The following is a 14,744-nucleotide window of genomic DNA, read 5'->3' as shown; positions in this document are numbered from 1 at the left end:
AACTTTCATGGCGAATAAATCCCATTCTGATTCTGATTCAATTCAAGATGTATGTTTGTCCAGATCTATTTCTCAGCAAGATAGCTAGAGATAACTTAAGCTGAGTTGAATCACAATAGTTTGTTTGCTAAGCTGTAGTGCTAACATTACCCACCTAAGTCGATCCTGTTTGCTTCGACAACAAAAGTGAAAACAACTAACAATCATTTCAAATGATATCTAGTCAATCTGTTGAAAACAGTGTTGTGTAGACACAATAGATTTATTTGTACGTTTTTATTTCAAGTCTCCACCTTCATGTTTCAGTGAGTGTTGGCCGTGTTGCGTTTTTGCTCTGCAGCTTCACTTGATGTAGACCAACCAATCAATGCGCAGCTCATCTATATATTCATGAGCATACCTTAAAAGGAGAAAACCTAGCGTTTTTTCCTGGTACAAATTCAAAAAGCATCAGGGGGTATAGAACTGCACCCGGGCCATTTGCAGCCCAACCAATGTTACATGCCCTATTTGGAGACCTTAAGGAACAGTGGGAAATACCCCAAAAACCCAGTCAAACACCCCTTTAACCCTTGTGTTATCTTCGGGTCATTCTGACCCACCAGTCATTGTGACCCACCGTCGTATTGCGACAACTTTACTGCATACAAAAACAAAGTGAGGAATTTTCTTTTAACCGTCGGGCTGTCTCAGACCCCCCACATTGCGAGGGTTAAAAAATGCTATTTATTGTTTTTGTATGCAGTAAAATTGGGTAAACACAACGATGGTTTGTTGTGAACCTTTGGGTCATGTGACCCAAAGGCAGCACAAGGGTTAAGCACTTTTTTTGTTCAGCTCATGTCCCATCCGCTAACATAGAGGGGGTGGGACTTATGACCTATACTGCAGCCAGCCAGGGGGCGATCAAGATGCTTCAACTTCACTTTTGGGAAGCTGTCATGCCATCCATCTATATATACAGTCTATGGCAAGGAGTTTGATGTGAGGTTAGCAAACTTCTCCCCTTTGGCACAGCTTTGTGCGTCGTTTATTCAAGTAGCTTACAAAGACAATATTTTTTTAATAGAAAAGTAGCTAGCTACCCACAACGTAGCCCAGAACTCAGCAGTGTCCACTTGAACCTGTCCAGTGATTTATGTACAAGTAGTCTGCTACACTCCCAAAAATATTTTGAGGTTACACAGGTAAAGGTTTGGGAGCATATTATGAGCCTTAATAATTAGAAACATTTCATATGGATAACTACTTTTTATTTGTGGAGCATATAATACAATTTGTATAAGAAATTGGCCTCTCCATTTGGCGATTTTATATATACTATTTATTCATTAAATTAGTTACGAAAGGATAAGGATATGAGATTGTCATGTCGCACAGCCCTACTGTGAAAGAAAATACATTGTAGTTTCTTTATTAATTACCAAAGGCTTCATCAGTAATACAGTTAAAATGGGGGAAGTGTGAAAAATTGTGTTGCAGGTTGATTTAAGGTGTGCAACCCTATATTTTCTGCCTGTGCCTCTAAATGTTCAGTTAGGGGCTGCAGTGCTCCTTGGAAAAAAAGGTAGTCTGGAGCCCTGGATAAACACAACTAACCGGTTATATCATCCAATTCTTTGGTTTGTAGTCGTGCATTCTACCACACTCTCATGCTTCTACAACGTGAGATCAAAAAAACTTTCAGTGTCCTAACCTAATGTATCACCTGTTAAAATCAAGATGTAAGAACATTAATCAGTTATAAACTAAGGTGTTTGATTTTAAACAATGTAATCACGGCTATTTATTTCCCAGTCTCTAAAACCGATCGGATCTGTCTGATCTTATAATAGAGTTTGTATCAGTGTCACATTCTTAGCATTGTGACGCCCACATAGCATAAAAACTTTTACAATACACATATCACGCAACATCTGATATCATGTCATATCATTATCAAGATAATTGTACATTTTCAATACAAGTTTTACAAATGGTACACAAAACAATGGAAGACTGTGATCCTTCACATTCGCTATATGATTGGTACTGTGGAAGAGTAGAAGTCATTGGCATATTTGAATAATCCACATTAAATCACTAACTTACAGTGGCGGTGCATAAGGAACCAAGCAATGCAAGACAAAAGCTGGCCTACTCCCAGGCCCCCTTTGTTAGAATTTAGTGCGTCGTAACTGAGGAAGGGGGGGGCAGCATTTTTGTAACGCGGGCGAAACAGGAACATGAAAAGGTTAAAGATCATACAGATATCACAAGGACATGCCCTGATGAACACATCTTTCCCCTACAACGCTTTTCTAGCACCCAAAGCTATGGCAGCAAACCTAATTGACAAACAAAGGCAGGAATTGAGATGGAGACCTCCAGTAGTTGATAACTTTTTCTTTCAATCTAGATTCTCTGAGCGTGTGTGTGTTGCTTGATTATCTTCCGAACTGTACACTGTATTAAACTGACATTTACATTCACAACGAGATTACGAACAAACGGATTTCCTTTCCATATTCGCCACAGAATTAGAATGAAACGGAGTGGAATCTTTGAATGCAGTTTTCTCCCTTATCACTTTTTGACACAGGTCAACTTTAAAATGATGTAACTTCAGTTGTGATGAAGATATCTGAGTGATTTAAACAGATTTGTATTCAGGATAGTTTGTAGTTACCAAATATGTATCATACCCAGAAAGTCAAATTTTCATGATGTGAAGGGTTTCCGCAGGCCGCCACACATTAACAGGTGATGAGCAATGTTTGAAATGGAGAGGAGTGAAACAGATTCAGAGAGGTCCATCGGTCCTGGACCTTATGCAGTGTTGTAATGTGAAGACTATTTATTAAATAGCTGTAAACAGAGAAGTCTGTGCAGCTGTGTGCGGCTGGATGGCCCTTCTAAGGGCTGCATGTTCTCATTAAACCCCATGGGGTTGGGGGGCCTTGAGGGCCTTTGACACACACACAGACATTCTTGCACACAGAAAAGGTGAAGAAAAAGATAGAGGGTTAACAGAAGCATTCAAGAGGAGATTGGATATGGACCAGCCAAATTAGTAAATATCAGTCTATCACCAGAGCACAGAAGTTCAAGGCAGCACAAAATCACAGAACTGGTGGTCGTCAGATTTTCTGCACACAGACACTTGCATATCCCCCCCACCCCCACAAACCTTAGGCAGCATGGGTGTGGCTCTCTTGCTCTTCCTTTCTGACGGGTCATCCAGAAGGTCAGGCTCAAAGTAATAGAGCTCGGCCAGCTCGTTCATGGTGAAATGCCTCTCTATTTGCTGCTGGTCCACCACCCGGAAGGACAGGGACTGCTTGGCGATTTGCCGGTCGTAGATCTTCTCCTCCATAGTACCCTGGAAGAAAAAGAGACAAATATAGTGGACCACAAACAATTATGCACACATTGTCATATATCTAATATTGCATGTTTATCAAATATTGTACAAAGCTGTCTGATTTCCCAGGATGTCATTTGGCTTAATGTGGGACTATTGAAACAATGTTTTTAGTCAAAAAATTAGCACAATATGACGTTGACAGTTCCATGTAGGTCTCTACAGCTCCCTATGAGTATCAGTATTTAAACAGATGCATGGCTCCTGACACAACTAACCTGGGCCAGGAAACGGTATACAAAGACAGTCTTGAACTGTCCAAATCGGTACACCCTGAAGATGCTCTGGATGTCGTAGGAAGGGTTCCAGGAGGCGTCAAATATGATGACCCTGTTAGCTGCCACCAGGTTGATGCCCAGAGAGCCCGCCCTTGTGGAGATGAGGAACAGACGCCCCCTTGCAGTGACGGAGAGGAAGAGATGAGGAGTGAAATGAGATGATGAAATCAAAGATTTGCTTCAACTTGCTGAGCTAAGCTAGTTAAGCTAAGCTAGTTGTCAGAAACACTACTATTTAGACCTAAAAGGGTATGTTTTTAGGTGTTTACCTGATGTTGCTGGTGTCGTTGAAGTCTTCGGCCCACTTCTTCCTTGTCACAGCATTGGTGGAGCCGTCCAGTCTATAGTAGTCAAGGTTCCTGAACCACTTCCCCTCTCCTAAATCCACATACCAACAAAAAACGTTGAGGTCTAGGAGCTGGTATATAATAAAATATTTATAGATTCTCACAAAATATGTGAAACAATGTTTTTACATCATGCAAGTCCTGGGAAACCCCAAGACCCTCTTGCTGTGAGGCTGCAGTGCCATTGTACCACAAAAATATATATTCCCTCATTTGGTGCTTTGATAACGGTGGTGGAGAGTGCTGTCTTAAATACTGTCGTCTTTGTAATAAAAGCTTTATGCACTACAGTTCTACCATAATATCCCTGTCTGTGCAATTGTTTGTGGACTGTTCTTGCTAATAGTCTGATCACCTGCCGCATTGATTTTCTCAGTGATCTGAGAAATGGTTGCCATTCCTTTATTCTTTACATATCACACTGATTCAAGAGCATCATAGTCATCAAATGAGATTCCCCATATTTTTACATGCTTATTTATTTTTTAGTAACTGTTCCTATTAAAAGAGAGTTGATTGAAAAAGGGTACATTATTGGTGCACGAATGGCAAGAGCTTCAGTCAGTCAATTTTGATTTTTTCCATTCGCTATCTTGATCCAAACTGGGCCTAAATTTATACAAATAAATTATTTTTATACACGATCGGATGTTTATGGTATCATTCAGAACTCCTTTGGAAGCATGTGCTTTTTTCCTTTGCAACCGATCTGTGTGTGAAACACACACACAATTTATATTGTGAAGAACATGTATCCAGTATTTATTGAGCAATCACAGGTGGACACATTGGCTGTGTGGTTTGACACCAAAATGGTTTTCAACATGAAAGCTTTAGTCTGAGTTAAGCATAAACAGATACATTTTGTTTGTGTATGTGTGTACAATTTTGTTTGTGTGTGTGTGAGTGTAGGCCAGCATTGCTTGGCCGTTAATAACCTCTCCCCCCCTGCTTTCATAACTAGCATTTCAGCATGTTTCCAATTACTACACTGTGATCTTTTCTTTACAAATTGCAAACTCTAAAGCCAAAAAAGTTAAGAAAAAATGGTCAAGGTCTAATTTTCTAAATGAAAGCAAAAACAGCTGCTCAAGTTTAATTAGGAATGTGACCTTACGCCTGAGGCTTTGTGTGTTGTGTGCATGTGTGTCTGCACACTAGCGTATATGTTACATATGTGGAACTGTGTCTTATTGATGTGTGAAGTATAGGTCTAAACATGAAAAAAACTTGGGTTGTTTTGGGAGTGTAGTGTTCACTCTTTCTACCTCACATGGCCCAGAGTTGTATCAGTTGAGCCTGCAGTGTTAAACTACATGAATGAGAGCGAAGGTTGTAGACAACTAGAAGACTAGCTGGTCATTGGAACATCTGAAGTACAAACCTTAACCACAACGACAGTATGTCTTTCTGTGATGGCAACAAAAAGGAATTATTCAGATCGTCTCCCTTCCCTGTCTGACTGAATTGACAATTGCAAACAGATATGGAGTTTGTTATGATTGCAGAAAGAAAGTATGAAAGAAAATTATGCTAGAAAAGACCGCTGGTGAAAGTGACCACATCTAGGAGTCAACATGTTTCGAGTGCTCACAGTAATGGTATTGTCCGTATTCTGTGTAGAAACAGGGTAAGTTAAACGAAACACATTTAACAGCTGTTTTGATTTCCTTAAACAGAATGAACAGCTTTCATCAATGACACAAATTGGCCATTAACAAGCTACAAAGTCAACAGAGTACTGTTGTAATACAGTTTTTTGGGCGTGGCAAAATTTGCTGGTTTGATCATGGGCTGCAGCATTTATCATAATAATTAAATTCCATCCATCCATCCATCATCTTCCGCTTGTCCGGGGGTCGGGTCGCGGGGGCAGCAACCTAAGCAGGGAGGCCCAGACTTTCCTCTCCCCGGCCACTTCCACCAGCTCTTCCTGGGGGACCCCGAGGCGTTCCCAGGCCAGCCGAGAGACATAGTCCCTCCAGCGTGTCCTGGAGGGACTAGGAAGAGGCCCCTTCCCCGAGGCGTCCAGGAGGCATCCTTATCAGATGCCCGAGCCACCTCAACTGGCCCCTCTCGACGCGGAGGAGCAGCGGTTCTACTCAGAGCCCCTCCCGGATGACCGAGCTTCTCACCCTATCTCTAAGGGAGAGCCCGAACACCCTGCGGAGAAAACTCATTTCGGCCGCTTGTATTCGCGATCTCGTTCTTTCGGTCACTAAGACCACAGTTTGTGACCATAGGTGAGGGTAGGAACGTAGATCGACTGGTAAATAGAGAGCTTCGCCTTTCGACAGCTCCTTCTTCACCACGACGGACCGATGCAGAGCCTGCATCACTGCGGACGCCACACCGATCCGCCTGTCGATCTCGCGCTCCATCCTTCCCTCACTCGTAAACAAGACCCCGAGATACTTGAACTCCTCCGCTTGGGACAAGATCTCCTCCCCGACCCGGAGATTGCGCTCCACCTTTTTCCGGTCGATAACCATGGCCTCAGATTTAGAGGTGCTGATTCCCATCCCAGGCGCTTCGCATTCGGTTGCGAACCGCTCCAGTGAGAGCTGGAGGTCACGGCCCGATGAAGCCAACAGGACCACATCATCTGCAAAAAGCAGCGACCCGATCCTGAGGTCACCAAACCGGACCCCCTCAACGCCCTGGCTGCACCTAGAAATTCTGTCCATATCAGTTATGAACAGAATCGGTGACAAAGGGCAGCCCTGGCGGAGTCCAACCCTCACCGGGAACAAGTTCGACTTACCACCGGCAATGCGGACCAAACTCTGGCACCGGTCGTACAGGGACCGAACAGCCCCGATCAGGGAGTAATAATTAATTCGTTTGTACATTTTTTACCTTTTCAAAACGCACTAAAAGGCACATCCCCAACGTCTAATTTATTGACATAAAATAATCCTACATTGTTACCAGCTCACTTAACAATGCTGTAAAATGAGCCTAAAACGCCTAAACAAGGCATACCCAAAGAAAGATGATCTTGAACAATTTGGAGTACAAGCATGGTTTCTTTTGAAAGGTGACACTATTATTGACAAGTTATTTCCTCTGTTGTCAGAATCCATGTAGGTGCTACTGGTTTAGAGTAATAGAAGCTTGAACACAATGAAATTGAAAGTTTTTATTTCCACCTGAATTTTCTTTTGCATACAGATGCCTGCAGATGACTATAAATGGGAGATATTAGCTGGAAAACACACTGGGGCCAGAGCATTAAGCCTTACCCAGTCCAAGTCAAAAGTATATTATAAGTAGATTATAATAAGCCCTTTGGAGATTTCAAAAGGACCCTTGGTAAAATTCTTCATGCATACTAGAATACAATTATATTACTTTTCATGATTGTTGGCTCTAATGAAAGATGGTACTTAGAGCTATCATATACCATACCCCCCATTAGTATTGATGACACACAGCAACAGAAGCATTACACATTAGAGTGCTTTATCTGATTCATCAGTATTTATTTCTGATACTTCAGAAAGACTATTAACTCCTACCACTTATTGTATTTGTTAGTATTATTGTGTGTGCTTGCAAAGCACAACCTATATTCTGTTTCATATATATTTATTAGGTGTGCTTGCCTTTTGCAACACAACCTATTGTAATCTCAGATATTTATTAGGGTTTCTCCGGTAGGAGAAAACCTATTGTTATTAGGGTTCCTCCGGGAGGAGGAAACCTATTGTTGGTGGCCAAGCAGCGAAGCTACCTAGAGGGTTTCTAACTATTCTTATTGGGTGTGCGCTCAAGCCTTCGGCGAGAGTTTTTGTGGCAAAAAGTGCCTTGTGTCCACAAAGTGAACCCAGTGCTAACGTCACAACGTCAGCACTGGCCTAAATTAGCTTTTTTTTGTGCTAACATCACAACGTCAGCACACATTAGCGACGACGCATGGATACAACGTGCATAGATGTGCTGTTGCACAGCGAGTATCGTATCTTGCCTTGATGTACTAGCAGCATCATACATTTAAGCAAATCAAGACTTGCATGCAGGCCCCCCCCCCCGACCAAACAATCGCAAAGTTGCTATCATCAAGATCATATAGCCTACACTTCTATACTATCAGGCTTATGCATGGCTCAGTGGAGATGTATGTGTGTACAATAGCCTCAGCATAAAGTGCATGCATTCAAAAAACAAAACAGATGCACAACTGTGCATAACTTTTTACAATGAATCTTTCACAGAACTTGGTGGCTTGATGAGTACTTATTGAATGTTTCAATATGTAGCCAATCAATTGTCTGTTGACTGCAACAGTGAAATAAAGCAGACAGCTAGGAAATTATCACCAGCCATGAAGCAGCCAATTAGTGTGTATTGAGTACAAGTAAACCATTGGCTACACTGTTGCATGTAAAGTAAAGATCATGTTTATTGTATCACAATTCAACATTTGATGTTGATCATATCACTACTATATATCCTTATTATTTTACAAACAAATGGACCTTACAACTGGCCTCCCTTAAAGACTGAACTCATGACTACACAATTATGAGGCCTAATGACCTATATTTACTTTTAAAACATATGTTAATTCCAGTAACCATTCCAACCAATAACCAATTCCAGCAGTAACAATTAACACACTAGAATTAATATACACATATATATTATATTAATTCATATACACATATGAATACTTTTCTCACATTAAACACTGAACTCATGAAGAAACAAACAATTCAATTATTAGGCCTAATGATGACCTATCATAGCTTTTAAAACTTCACATTAACACATACAGTTAATTATGTTCTCCATAGAAGATTACTCAGTGGCCTTCCTTCTAGACTTCAAATATGCAAACTGGTGCACAATATCTTCAAAATCCATTCCCGCAACAATTTCATTTTCTATGGACAGTAAAGAAAGAGCAGAAAGTCTTGCCTGTGTCATAGTGGTTCTTAATGCATTTTTTACTCGTTTTAAAACAGAAAACGACCTCTCACCCTCACAATTTGAGACGGGCAGTTAAAAACATTTTAAGTGCAACATATATATTTGGGAATGTTGTTTTAAGGCCATTTGTTTCAAGAATCTGCAACATTTTAACAGGGGATGTCTCACTCAACACAAAGTATGTGAACTGCATGAGCTCGTCTGCTAGGGACGCATCTAGGTCTGTAGGATACGTGGCTGTCAGCCTAGCAGCTCGTTCGCGCACATCACGCTCATCATAGTCCCTGTCAAATAAAACGCCAAAGAGCTCACACACATCTGTGTAGGCACTGATCCGTTTTGATAGGCAAGAAGTAAAGAATATATTGTGCTTAATAAAGTTATGCATTGTGCTTATTAAAGTTCTGTCTTATGATCTGAGAAGTGTGCTCAGGCTTAAACATTGGGTCTCACACTGAGTGTGGGAAGCAGGCTGTTCTTTGTGTCTTTATCTCTTCATTTTCAGAAACAACCTTGAAACTGGGTGGAGATGGCACCCGAGCAGGTGGGGCGCGTAGGCAAGAACAACTCCCTGACGCACGAGAGAACAAGCTGAACCCTTTTTTGATACTTGTGTTTCAATTGCACTGTATAAATATATGCTGGGGAGGGAGAGATAGCCAGTTGGACTTTGTGAACCAGCCCAAACGCTGTTGCGGGTAGGGAAACGTAGACAACCCCAGAGCTCTGTACTTGTTGATTTCCAACTGCTGCATTAAAGCTGATATTATGGGACCTCTGCGACTCCAGACCACTCTTTCTAGAACACAGATTTGTGTCATTGAATACCATCATTACATATTGGAATAGACACATAGATTTATGAATCCTTCAGAAGTGAGTTTGTCAATAATCACGTTTCCACTTTCAATCTTAGACTGCCATTAGTAAAGACGACCTTCAGCAAAGCTCTTTCTTTTTCTCCTACGTGAAATGTCATACTGATAGTCCTGTGTAGCACTGACAGATCGTGCTGATTCTTCCAGCTCTGCAAACTGGTGTCGTAACCAACATAGGAGAACAGTGACTGTAAAAGCCGCACAGCAGTTGCTAAATCTATGTCTCTAGTTTGAAGTTTGTCACCGGTTGCTATAAATCTGCCTAGTATTCGGTCCCACAACATGGTCATCATAACACTTTCAAGTGTATCAAGTTTGGCAACGCAGAAGCCTCACGTTTGCATCGTTCTTTTTCGTCACTGTCGGAGGCTATTTTGGCAAATGAATCTCGAATTGCCCTGTAATTTCTGCATAGTTTTCGTTGAGTCTGCTCTACAGCTCCACTTCGTAGCACAGAGGGATTTTAATGTATGGTTAATGCTAAAGTCGCTGTTTTTGAAAACTGTATTCCAGCGATGAGTTGAAGCACTGCAAAATGTATAAAGAGACTGCAGAAGTTCAAAAAAAGAAATTACATCTGCACAGCTGTCTTCAATGGTATTAACACCAACAAGGTTTAAGGAGTGGGCGGCACATGTTGTATAGTGGATTAGAGGGTTTTCTTTTTTTAACTGAGCTTGGAGTCCGTTATACTTGCCAGACATGTTGCTAGCATTATCATAACTTTGACCACGACAGTTCGCCATGTCCAGGCCAAGGTTTCGATGGGCTCAAATAATTCCCATTATGCACTGAACCCAACAGTTCGTTGTCGCCCCTGAAAGCTAACCCCCTTAGCTGCCAAAAACTTGATGACAGTAACCACACGCCTGAGTACCTCTGTCCATTACCATTGTTCTGCCTCACATTGTCAGACAAGTGCAGCATCCACTCGGCAAACGATTTGGGATCTCTGTATTAGAGACAACATATTCCGTCTATGTTCCAAACTTTTTTCATGGACCCCGATCCTCTCCGAGTGTTTCCAATCGCTAAATCAACTGATGAAGGCATGTTGTTGGGTTTGGGGTGACAGGAGTTTGCAGGCATGACAATAATCAGAGCCAGTAGATGGTGAATAAAGCAGCCATTCCCTCGGGACGACTTCGTTGTTTTGAAGACAGCAATTAAATAGGTAATTTGTGAGAGAGCGGGTTCGACACCCAAGCCCAGACTCCCTCACTGATGCTGGTTACCTGCTAGCCCGGTTGTGGAAGGCAGCGGGCCCTCTGTGGATGGCCTCCTCCCTCAGCGTCTCTGTCAGGGGTCCCCATAGTGCCGGATCTGACAGGAGTGTGAAGGTGCTGCGGGGGCTGGAGCTACCTGCTGTCTCAGCTCCTTCAGTTGGGCTTGCATCATGTTCATTGTGAGGCTGTTCATCCCCGTCGTCCTCTTGCTCTTGGCTCAGTTGGCTGTCGTCCAATGTCTTACTGCTAGCTTCCACACTGGTGGTAGCCTGACTGCTAGCATCACTAACTTTAATGTTAGCTGTTTCCACAGCCACAACAGGTGAAGGAGCAATTTCACCGTTTCCATCACCTTTTCTAAGAGGGCACTGATTTTGAGTAAAAAAAAATATATATTTTTGGTATGTTTCAAATTGTTGACTAATTTCAATTCATTTTTTCTTTTCAATTTTCTTTTAGCACTCCCGCTTAATTGTTTCTCCATCTTACTACAAAGCTTCTCCCGCTTCAAGTCACGTGACTCTCGCTCACAATGTTCGCGGCGTAGAGCTGGCAAGCCGCAAGCGGCATTTGTGCAGGCAGCTACTAAAACTACACAAACACTGTTTTTGATGTGATTTAACATAATATTTTGATCGAACGAGTTGCAATAAAGTGCTCACATTAAGGAAAGTAAGGCCTAACATTTTGTCCAGGGCCCCTTAAATGTCATGTGCCCCTGGGCAAGTGCCCAGTTGCCCTAATGGTTAATCCGGCCTTGCTTGCATGTACAGTAAGTAATGTCACAATAAATAATGTATTTAAACTCAAGCTTGTGTGGTGCGTCGCTGTCTTCAATGCCACAGCCTAAACTTTATGTCAAAAGAAACGTTTCTAATTTCCGGCGCATTCAAACAATCCCCTCAATGAAGTTTGGCTAGCAACAGCAGCTACCTTGCTCGTAGCAAACTTCTTTTGAATTAGCCATTTCCCCCGAAATAAATGTCAAGCTTATTTACGTTTTTGGGGGCATATTTTCAGTTAGCAGATGGTATTGTTGTTACAATAGCTTGTTTCAAAGGGGGTTCTTAATGAATTATGCAATATGCGTAGGGTAAATGCTTGAAAATATCACTAGAAGGTCAAAACTTAAGGGGACGGACCCACTTGCAACCGACGCAAGCAAGCACACCCTACAATTTCCCCAGAAATTGTACGACTTCGGCGAGCACAACCATTGTTCTCTCATACCTCGTTTCCACCAACATGGTACTGGTGCCGGGCCGGTGCCTTATCTGGCACCAGTTCTGCGTGTTTCGACCAAAATGTTGCTGGTGCTGAGAATACGGCACCGGTGACGTCGGGTGCCAGGGGGGGGGGATTATCGTCCCATCCCAAAACAAATACACATTACGCCGCCACTTCTAAAAACACCAGTACAACAGCTAATAAAATGGAAGCTAAACTAAAACAGCAATGGTCTGAGGAGGAAACGAGATGTTTACTGGCTCTGTGGTCCAATACCCTGGGACGCATGATGTACCCCCCTCTACCAGCGTTTACACCCCCCCCCCCCTACCGAAATGACCATTTGACAGTCTCTCGCTCGCTATAAATACAAAATCCCCGATTTCAGGGAGATTGTATAGCATTTGCGGGTGTCAGGGAGCCGCTATTGAAATGCGGGACACTCCTGGAGCTTCCGGGAGACTTGGGATGTCTGTTAATGGAATGTGTTTTGTTAACAAAATATATGCGACGCTCATGTTTTGGTAAGCCAAGTAAAGTCATTACTGTAGACCTTCTGTCTGTGCACTGTCCTCTTTTGTTTTTCTAATCTGTATTGTTTTGTTTTGTGAACAGGAAAAAGAAAGTGTGCAAACGAGGACCTAATTGACTATATGGAGAAGGGCGGACACAAGATTTTTAAATTTCAGCAGGGAAATGATGCAGAAAATGGAGGCAGATACGGGCGCTCTGCTGGGTCTTATGGGGCGCATGGTGACAGCGATGGAGTCCCAAGCCAATAAATGAAATATGCATTGTTATATCTAACTATATATGAAATTAAAATATAATTATTTATCTATTTATTCTTGTTCTTCAGTTTTAAATCTGTGAATAACAACTCAAACTTGAATTGATGAGATGTGCAGCTTTTATCAGGTAAACAGAACAGAAGACAGTTAAGGGAGGAGACTGTAGGGGACTCTTCGCAATTGAATTATCTATGCAGTACAAACATTTATTATTTTCTGTTGAAGTAGCTCATTATGGCTTCCCTAATGTCTGCCCCTTCCAGCTCACCATGCTCAGGCAATGCCTGACCTGGAGGCTGAATGTTGAACTGCCTGTCGTGCTCCTCAATGAAATTGTCACCATGCTCTTCATAAATATTATGAAGTACACAGCAGGTCAAGGTCATTGTCTTGCTCAGCTCCAGCTTGCAGTCATTTCTTTTGAGGAGCCATCTCCATCACCCGTTTAGTTTCCCAAAAGCCATCTCTACAACTGAGCGCGCACTGCTCAGTCTGTAGTTGTACGTGTGTTGCTCTGCTGACAGTCTGCCAGTGTCGGAGAAGGGCTTCATAAGCCAGTTCTGCATGGGGTAAGCCGGGTCACCAATTAAATAGTGTCCAACGTTAATGCCAGAGATGGCCATTTTGTAATGACTTGTTACAATGATTTCATGCTGCGTTGCTAGGACAACGGAGGCGTATGACGTGTTTAAAGACGTAGCCCTACTCTGGCTCTGTCGGTGGAAAATCAAGCTGGTTCTTAGATTACAACCAGCACCGAACCGCAAAGCACCAGCCCAGAACCAGCACCGGCCCGGCTTTGGTGGAAAAAGGGTAACAGAGGTTATGGGCGGGGCTATCCTACCCGCAACAAAAGTTTTCGTCGCCATTGTTTTTCAGCTGAGCCGTCAAAAGCCGTTACTTTATAACAGATCATACAATTAAGTTTTAAAACATGTCAACAGAAAAATCAATACAGCAGTGGACCACCGACGAATGTGATATGCTTTTAGCGATATGGACATCGTCTGAAATACAAGATAAGTTGGATAAGGCAGTTAGAAAAAACAACATTTCTGAGGAAATACAGAGAGAGTTGGAGATAGGGGGGTTTAAAGGCCATATGGCAGGTTAAACACTACTGTTGATTAATGGGTACATAAAGCACTCAAGATATGTATATCATTTAAAATATCTCCAAATGGTGTTAAAGTTTTTGTCATTTTTGGTGTTAGCATTAGCGCAAATCGGCGATGACGTCACGTTGGGGAGCCGTGGAGGAGAAGCCTCAGCCTAGTACTAGAACTATGGTGACTGACTGGGATGAAGAAGAGGTAGCAAAAACCACAAATGTGTATGATGGCCCGCAGCCGTATAATTTCGAACCAAGTAGACATGAGAGGGCAAATGAGGAATTGCCGAAACCTGATGGCCATCAAAGCCAATTAAATGGATGGTCCGAGGAGAATGAGTGGAGAGTTGGAGAAGTGTCCTGGTGAGTTGCTATCATTTAGCAACGCAGAAACGATGGAGCTAGTCTACGAACAGCAGTACACATATAAAAAATTTTTTTTTACTGTCAGTGAATAGCACCGAGTGAAAGTCAACGTTTTCTTTATATCTAGTGACAGTGATCATTCAGGGCCTGACATAAAATTTTTGAGGCACTTGTCCTTTGGA

At 42.3% G+C, this 14,744-nt stretch overlaps 1 protein-coding gene across 2 annotated transcripts in view; it reads right to left on the bottom strand.

Moving 5' to 3' along the window:
* Positions 1-14,744, bottom strand: part of atrx (ATRX chromatin remodeler) — a 108,955-nt gene that overhangs the window by 27,915 nt on the left and 66,296 nt on the right. For both annotated transcript variants that reach the window (XM_067247341.1, XM_067247342.1), the window contains exons 26-28: positions 3,951-4,059; positions 3,622-3,799; positions 3,170-3,361 (exon numbers count right to left, since the gene is read on the bottom strand). In XM_067247341.1, the coding sequence (XP_067103442.1) occupies positions 3,170-3,361; positions 3,622-3,799; positions 3,951-4,059 (479 nt within the window). The remainder of the gene's footprint in view (positions 1-3,169; positions 3,362-3,621; positions 3,800-3,950; positions 4,060-14,744) is intronic.

The sequence above is a fragment of the Osmerus mordax genome, chromosome 12 (genome assembly GCF_038355195.1).
Source record: "Osmerus mordax isolate fOsmMor3 chromosome 12, fOsmMor3.pri, whole genome shotgun sequence".
NCBI lineage: Eukaryota > Metazoa > Chordata > Actinopteri > Osmeriformes > Osmeridae > Osmerus > Osmerus mordax.
Note: the sequence above shows the minus strand (reverse complement) of the source record. Positions and strands in the feature narration are given on the sequence as shown.